This window comes from Halyomorpha halys, unplaced genomic scaffold (assembly GCF_000696795.3).
Source record: "Halyomorpha halys isolate HHAL.00 unplaced genomic scaffold, Hhal_1.1 Scaffold555.1, whole genome shotgun sequence".
Lineage (NCBI taxonomy): Eukaryota > Metazoa > Arthropoda > Insecta > Hemiptera > Pentatomidae > Halyomorpha > Halyomorpha halys.
In genome coordinates, this window is record NW_027116372.1 from 67,178 (window position 1) to 76,119 (window position 8,942).

General features: G+C 29.2%; 1 protein-coding gene and 1 long non-coding RNA gene across 2 annotated transcripts in view; one reads left to right on the top strand and one right to left on the bottom strand.

Annotated features, from left to right (window-relative positions):
• Nucleotides 1-8,942, top strand: part of Hip1 (Huntingtin interacting protein 1) — a 66,334-nt gene that overhangs the window by 12,106 nt on the left and 45,286 nt on the right. Inside the window, exons 2-4 of the mRNA XM_067053180.1 lie at nt 3,411-3,474; nt 6,962-7,043; nt 8,088-8,205. Coding sequence (XP_066909281.1) covers nt 3,411-3,474; nt 6,962-7,043; nt 8,088-8,205 — 264 coding nt within the window. The remainder of the gene's footprint in view (nt 1-3,410; nt 3,475-6,961; nt 7,044-8,087; nt 8,206-8,942) is intronic.
• On the bottom strand, nt 2,056-2,782 carry LOC136797217 (uncharacterized). The gene is made up of 2 exons (XR_010845058.1): nt 2,283-2,782; nt 2,056-2,211 (listed from the first exon to the last, which is right to left on the bottom strand). It is a non-coding gene; the product is annotated as an uncharacterized lncRNA (long non-coding RNA).

Sequence of the window (8,942 nt, forward strand, 5' to 3'; positions counted from 1 at the left end):
TCTTGGGCTCTTGTACTATTATGGACGCCAAAACAAACTTGTTTCAAATATTTCAAGATGGCAGCACATGTCCTCCTGAAGTTTGTGGAATTACTGCTATGTTGAGTGGGTGGATTGAAATTTTTCAACTTTAGTTGTATCTCTACGATAATTATAGTAAAAATAAATCTAAGAAGAAATAGAAGACAATAACAATTATCAATGAAGTATTCACATTATGAATCATAGCAATTCAATTAGAGCGGTTGTGCTACAATCAATTTTGGAAATCACGATTGAACATCAAGCCATGAGAATGAACAAAGAAATGAGAACACTTGTTGTTTAGGCACCGAGGAGATGACCTGTCTCCTGGACACAGGTGATGCTGACCATCCTTTTTCTATTGTCAGTGGTAGAACCAAGAAGTCAAGAATCAGCAATCATCCAAGATTGTATAATTGAAGGGAGAAAGGACTCTTAGTTTGGATGGCCGGTGGATTGGACGTTTGCTGAAAATTAGTAGAAGACCAATCCTTGGTTTACTGTCAGAGGTTGCATTATTAGAAAGAAGAGAACCATCAGTCATCAAAGAAAAATTTATTTACTTTTACTTTTATTTATTTTAAAACAAATTTTGAATATTACAATTTATTTATAATCTTAATATTTTCTTGAGACTGGTAATTTTTTAATAAATAATTCAAACACTATCCAGTATAGTCTCAAAACTTTTTATTTCTTTTTTCGGCCAATGAAGATGGCCGGATTGGCTGGAAGATTGCAATTTATTTATTCAAATAATAAATTTATGAATTTAAAATATGTAATATGGTTTTTATATGTGTGAAATTAAAGTATATATAACAAATAATACATATATCAATATACAATGTTTATGTGATGATTGTAGTGGTTCACTTGTAGACAATTAGATTGCATCAGGTGGCTGGTAACGGTTTTTGCAGTAGCTAAAGCGGTGTCCACTGAATAGTACTGAGGTCGCTATACTAGAAAAAACTATTAGTAATCAATGTTTTACCCCACTTTACAGTAATTAATAGCAAGTACAGTAATGAGTGATAGAATTACAATTGTACGATTGTAGGTATCATTCTTTACTGTACTTCTTATTAGTTAGTATTCTATTAATTTATATTTATATTCTTTTACTTTACCACATTATTTTTTTAAATAATTTGTTTTTATTTTTTTAAAATCATTTTATCTAGTTTTTTTAGTCTTTCATATTTTACTGTGTTTTTATCTTGTCCTCATTTAGCCCTGATGAAGCCCTGCAAAGTGGGGCGATACATTAATTGCTAATAAATAGTTTTTTTTCTGCTGTACCTTTCCTGAAAACCATCCGGACATTTTCTTACAATAAATATATTTCCAGATAGGTTAAAAAAAAAAAAAAAATAGTCATTAAAATTGCAATGGTATTAAAATATTTTATTAATGATCCTCACATTTGAATCAAATGTAATATATTTACTAGTACAAATGTAGCCAAAGTGAAATAATATTATGTAAAATATTGCAAAGTTAGATAAATAGGATGTCAATTACTGAAAGAATAAAAAACTAACTAATTTTAGACATCAAGGTTTCAGTGTTAAATTATCTGTAAGGAAAAATGTGCAGGAAATTTCACTGAAGATAAAGCTCTCAACAAGTTTGTTCACTTATATATCTTATTCTAAAATATTTTTTTAGTCCATACTTTTTTTTTAATACGAATAAAAAATCATTTGTTATTTCAGACCTTAATGTTCATTATCGCTTGGTCATAAGGAACTTTTTTTTTATCTAAATTTTTTTTATCGAAAAGATAAAAAAGTTTTGAGGTTAATTTGTCTCTTTTACACTTCCCTTTAGGTTTTCATATTTAATTTTATTTATCCCTCTTGTTTATTATTTAGTGTAGTATTTGTAAGGGACTAATAATTTTAAATGATAAAAATAGGAAAAGAAGGGTGAAACAAATACCTTTAGGAAACTTCAGATATTTGCTCAATATAACCTAATTTAATACACTAGAAACAATAATTTCAAATCATCTATTCACAATACAACAAATAAATAGTTTATTTCAATAAAACATTGCTAAATAGACACCTAATGTTTTAAATCACCTCAATCTTCAATTTTCTTCATCTGTGTCTGACCACTTTTCTTGTATCATATCAAATAAAGCGTCTCTGACAACACGATGAATCACTGTAATGGCTAATAGTTTATCAGTCAGAAAAAAAATAAATAAAAAAACATCTTTCGCAAGTAAGGAAGAATTTTCACACCTTTCTGTTCCAACTAAAAAACCCAACGTAACCTCCTTTCCGCATGTTTTCTTCCTCAGTGTTACCTGATTATGCAGTGTTGCATTCTCACAGTATTTATTACTTTTAATATCCCTAATCAGTTAAATATTAATTCCAATCTCTGATTGCATTAGAACAATGATTTTTAATCTTTCATTGATTGTCAAGTTTGAACAAATTATCAGTTTTAGTTGATGCGCGTAGCAAAAATGTTATCCTGTAAAACAACTAATTTCTCAAAGTCACTGCTATGGATAATGTTCCTGAGATGGGCCAAAATTAGCTATAGTTGCCATGGATACGACTCTTGTTCATGAATGAACCATTCAATGCACAGACATGATTTAACTGTTTTTGGAAGAAATTTTTTAATCTCATGATAATAAAGCAACTAAACTGTAAATTAAAATCTGATTTGACTAGTTTTGAAAATCTACACCTCTTATGCTTATTTTTAATTTTTAAAATATTGAACTGTATTCAATGAAAATCATGGAGTCCATTTAAATTTATTGTAATTAAATCGTTAAATAATTATTAAAATTTAATATATGCTTTTACCTAATTTAAAATGTGATATGATTACCACATGACCAATTTTTTACATTATATTCTATATGAAAACATATATTATTGTTAATTCATCTATTATTATATTAAGTTGTAAGTTTCCAAAATTTAAATGTCTCTGAAAGTTTTTATTATAATAATGTTTTAAACAAATAATTAACATTGACTTATTGTTGAAGCAACTAGTTTTATTTTAACTTTGTTATTATTTAGTTTGCAGACGTACAATAAAAATATCATTTTTATTTAAATTGTGTTTCTTCAAGCATTCTGTTGACTTGATTTTAATCAAAGGAGTTCCTCAACAAGTGACAATTGTTTAATTTCTTTGGAAGTAAACTTTTCTTTTAACATCTGCAGATTGAATTGATGAATATTGTGGCAGCTTTTCATTCTAAAGTGATTTTATAATTTTTTTGTATTCATTAAACATTAATAATTTTTAAAGTTAACATTTAAAACTGATTTTATAATTAAAAGAAAATAATAACGTATATTGTAAAGAAATATTAAAATTGTTTTTGTTTTTTGTTACAGGGCGTGAGCATTAGCAAGGCTATAAACCAGACAGAAACTCCAGTTAAAGAGAAACATGTTAGAAGTATGATTTTGTGTTTTTAATTTATAAATTAAATTTTTAACCTTACTAATAAATAAAGCATGTTTTGATATTTATATACACTGTTCTGTTGTTTTATTTATTCCAAATTATCTTTATATATTTCTGTTACTAAAAATTAAATTTTGCTATCTAAATTTGGAATAATCTAACTTTCAGTTCTAAATATTAATCTTCCTAAAACTTAATTGAACATATGTTTCATATTAATTATGAAGAATTCGAGGAAAATAAAAAAAAAATATTCATTGAATAGATCGTACATGAATTTTGAAACAAAATTTAAAGATAGGTTAATAAAACTCCTATTGTCCATCATAGAAGAAAAATGAGTATTTTTTATGGAGTATGAATTCGTTAATAATTATTCGATATGTGTTTAATATAATGTTATGACGTATATTGAAACTTTCAAAAGCGTTTTAAGATTATTCCGAAAATAAATCTGCTTGTTGGAAATATTTCTATCTTTGCTAATCTCTTTCTTAGACATTTGACTTACACATCGTCAACTAGCTCAGTAGTAAGGCACAGTGCTACTAACTCCAAGGACAAGGATTCGAATCCGGCTATGGCAGATGTTTATTTTCTGTTTCACTTTAGTTGTAAGTCATCCTTGTGGATCTGGAAGACCTCCAGGTTCCACCCAGCCTCATCAAGTGGGTATTCTTAATTGAGTAAAAATCTGGCAGTCGAGCGTTATTCTGACCTAATCACCTCCTTGCACAACTGTTGGTCTAGTATCAGTACTTCCTTACAGAGTACTGAACCCCATCACTCTTCATGAGTTGTAGTAGTACAAATTTAATTATTTTTTTTTTTATCAATATAAAATTCATTAAGTTAAGATAGTATTTTTGTCTTTTGTTTATGAAGTGAAACTTCTTTACTGACATTCTACCACTCAAGGAAAAAAATACAAATGGGCGTAAATTTGTTTTTGTGATGGGAGGATGAAACATCAGTAGTGAGAGGCAACACTGGTAAATTCTAGCAGGAAAATTTTTATATTATGATAAGAGAGTAGAAAGTTATAGGAGTTTACACTTCTGACAGTGCAGGTCTAATTGGGTGAGCTCCTGTCTCTCAATTGGAGAGTATGAGTTTCTGTTACAGTAGGGGTATTCATGATGTGTTAAATGTTTTACCATGTTAAATGTTATAACTATAAGATTGTGAGCAGCCCTATTTAAAGTCATGTTAAACGTTAAATGCATAAGAGCCCCTAGCGGATTTTCTCAGCAACTTGTTGTATAAGCTTTTATGTTTATAACCTACCTTCCAGACAATGTTATTGTTTACTTCAGTTTTGATTTAAGTAATTAATTACAACATGCCTAGAGTGAGTGAAAAGTGGAATTTGTGTGAAAGTTTAGCTTATGAAATGAAATGAAAAAATAACTTTATTCTGGGACATATGTCCCCTAAGAATAATTACATGGTTCATATAGTGAGATTTTTATCTGGCGAGCGTTTACAAATTTTCAGATAGTAGAATGAAATTACATTGTTTTTTTTACTGTTTTTTTCTCAAATGTATCATTAAAATTATCCATTCTGGTTTAATAACAGGGATATGAATACCACAAACACACGAAAGAACTGAGCTGTCACAACAACAAAAATGGCGGCGATCTCAACTGGTCTATTGTGTGACGTCATTCTCCATTTAACAGACCAAGTAACAGACTCTCAGCCATGTTAAATATTATTTCGTTTTACCACGGTAAAAGAAGGCAATTTTTTTCGATTTAACATGAGTTTTTCCATTTAACACGCTTTAACATGTTAAACCAAAGATCATGAATATCCCTAGTATAATACTTCACACATTTAATTGTGGCCAGAGTATCTTGTTGAATATTTCTTTCAAATATTGGTCAATTCCGCTCTCGTTTTAAATAATGTTTTTTAAATGATCTTGTATAGTATCATGAAATAGATATTTAAAACTATTTTTGGTGAAATTGGTCTTTCATAAGGGAATTTACCAATTGTATATGGATAATTCACGACTCCTATGCTCGGTTTGTTTGAGTTAATCCTAGTAGTTTGGCAGGCCTCATGAAACCAAAAGAGAGAGAGGGGAGAATTGTGGCTTTCTGTCATGAGTAATGAAACATCTCAGGTGTCCCAGTACTGAACACGCTTGATGTTGCTTAACTTTGATTACTTACTACTAACGCATTAATCCACTCTGCCACCACAGCCTCTATTTACATATTTATTGATTTTGTAATTATTATTTTTCTTATTTTCAAAAACTTGATTTATTTGAGAAACTCCGTAAGTTGAGAATTGAGGTTCAATTTTAAATACCGTAATGACTCTAATTGTCTTAATTACTTACCCAATAGATTCAGAGTTTGTCACAATTTGATTATTAGTTTTTTTGGGTTACGTTGAACCATTACGATTTGATCATGTTGTTTATTTTTCACAAATTTAGTCTTCCTGACTTATAAATTGTTTTTCAAATTCATGATTCAATTTTTTTATTTATAGAACATGTAAAGTTTTCTTTGTCTCTCGGACTTTGACTATGGAACTTATAAATAGACAATCAACTCAAAGGAGAACCTTGAGGGCGGAGCTTAGAATGGGAAATTAGACTTAGGGAGAGAAAACCTTCCTCTACTATATAACTTTAAACATCTGTCTTGAAGCCACCATCTTAAATTTTTTTCTAGCATTTTAGTTGTGCGCACCATTCCAGAAGTTTAATGTTATTTCAGTAAATAATAATTTTATGTAATTTATTCATTGTTTCAAACTACTTGTATATTATTGCATTTATTAATTTTTTTTTTATTCAATCATAAAATTAATGAAGTTGTTTCTAAAAAAGAAATATAGAACTTAATAAGTATCAAAACTAAATCATAATATAAATATTAAACAACATGACTGAGGTGGAAGGTTATTTATAAACATCAACAACAGTAGATAAAATGGCAAAAATTGATTACTACTGCGAGTTAAAAATATTTCTCGCTAATGGGGTTTACATGTGATGTTGAGGTATAAGTTGTAGATGAGATAGAGGGAACAGTGCCTTTCATTTGTTGTTAACATACCTGGAGGCCATGTTGGGTGAAGGGTTTCAGAGTGCCAATACTGAACGGATTCGATTCCCATCACCGGCAGTCTATTTATTTCCTGTAGTACCAAGAAATGCATCATGCACTCTGGTTATAAACAGACTACAACCTCAGGGGTTGGCAAAAAGTATCACTCGGCACACTTGCCAGACTTTTCTCCCTAGTTACCAGTGCCCATATACCTACCTGCATTCTAAAATAAATCGGGGTTGTTATGGTAATGATTAAAATATAAAATCATGAATTTAAAATTGCTTATTAAGGTGAACATTAATTAAATATTGAAATAATATCTAAGATATGTTTATCTTTTTTATTTTTGAAAAATATAGTAATTTATTTTTTTTAATAATTTAATATTTTTGTAGGTGCAATACTCGGAACATTTCATGAGAAATGTGCTGAGACTTTCTGGGCAGTTGTCCATCGATTACCTCTTATGGATAACAGGTTTGTTTTTCATTTGATTTTTAATTAATATTATCAATTTAATCATTTAAAATAGTTGATATGACGTCTCCTATTTATTATGACTAGTTCTTTGAGGATTCCTATTTTTCATTAAAAATGATTTAATGGTACACTATAATCAGTCTTATAAAACCAGTATTTTAAAAAAAGAAGTGTAAAATTGATGTTTTAAGGGGGGACTTACAGTAAGTTGATTTTAGCAAAAATATTACTGTAACATCCCTCGTTTCTACTTTAAGTTTAGTACGCTTAGTTCAGAAGAACTTTTCATTTCTGAGCTAAACTATTCAGACACACCGAGACTATTGGCGAGACTTGGTTTTTGGTAGGAGACCTAAAATGTGTATTTTCATTAAAAACTCAAATTTCTTTATGATTGCAATCCTTCCCCTTACTGCATTACTTTTATTTACTTGTAGATAAAATTTATAAGGGAAGTATTTTTTTATGTAGGGTCTTGTTCGACTAAAATGCTTTTCACAGCTAAACGGATAGTCTAGGACAAAGTTGTTTGTTTACTTCTACTGTTTTATCAATTGCTACTGCTTTTTTTCAAACTCAGGGTTTGCTGATAAAATCTACTTTTTAACATTTTCATTTGTAGTTTTTAAAACGTTATGAAAGACTCTGCAAAATGCATCTCAGTGTCTTCAACATTGAAGGGTTTATGCGATTTTGGACCCTTGAAACATGATGCATCATTTTTATATATTTTTTCATCTTTTTGTTAGGAATATTGCTGAGCTCGTTGGTGTAGTGTATTGTCTGAAGATGGCAAAAAAGTTTGCTTCTGAGATGATTTCTTCAAGAAATCGACTATAAAAGGGAAATTGATTGTATAAATTCAAATTTTGTATTAATTTAAAAATTGAAAATTTGACTTCATCAACAATAATAATAAAATAATGTATGAGACTAGTATTTTTTACTCATTAACAGTTTAGCCAAATTATATAGGACACCCTGGAGATGTATATATGAAAGTAAAAACTGACTGTTATTAACTTACGTTTGTGCCTATAGGATCTCTGCTTGGAAGTTCTGCCATGTCCTGCACAAGGTACTCAGGGAGGGACACCCACAGTGTATCGCAGACAGCTACCGCCATATTTCAACCATCGAAGACCTCGGAAAGCTTTGGGTTCGTGTTTTATTTATTCATCTCTTATTTATAATCATGTTAGATATTTCCAAGCTTCTCTTTGTTAATTTATTTTATTCAAAAATTGAAAAAAAAAGAAGTCCGTTTACTTTTGGAAGATTATAATTCAAAAGGAGGTGTTGCTAATTGACCTTAGATATGAGAACAGGATGGTCGGGATGGGGGGAGGGGGGGGGGGCAACAAAAAAACAAAAACAAATAAAAATAACTGAATAAAGATAATGGAAGAAAACAGAGATCAATAAATCCACAAATAAATAAGTTTTTGTTTATTAGTGTGTTGCTGACCACACCCCCGACCATCTTCTCCTCATATAAATCAAAAGCTTTTAGCCCCTAAAAGTTTATTATAATCAAGTCAACTTTTGTTTTTAATACCTTGTTTTGTCACTGAATATTTAGTACATTGTTTTGTTAATGGCTAAATCAAAATTTACTCCTCTTTGTCTAACAAGAATTTTAGTATGATACTTTACCTTTATCTTGGAGTTTATTTATTAGGCATTAAATTTTTAATATTTTCTATTGATTATACAACTTTTCAGTAAAAAAAATTGATTGATATTATGTTTTTTGTTGTGCTGAAACTGATAATAAACTAAAATTAATGACAAAGATGCTATAAAATTCAAGATTCATAAAATATTATTCGCGTATACTTTAACCAAATTACAATATTTTGATAGTGTTGAAAAGAGTAGTTTTCTCTCTTTCTG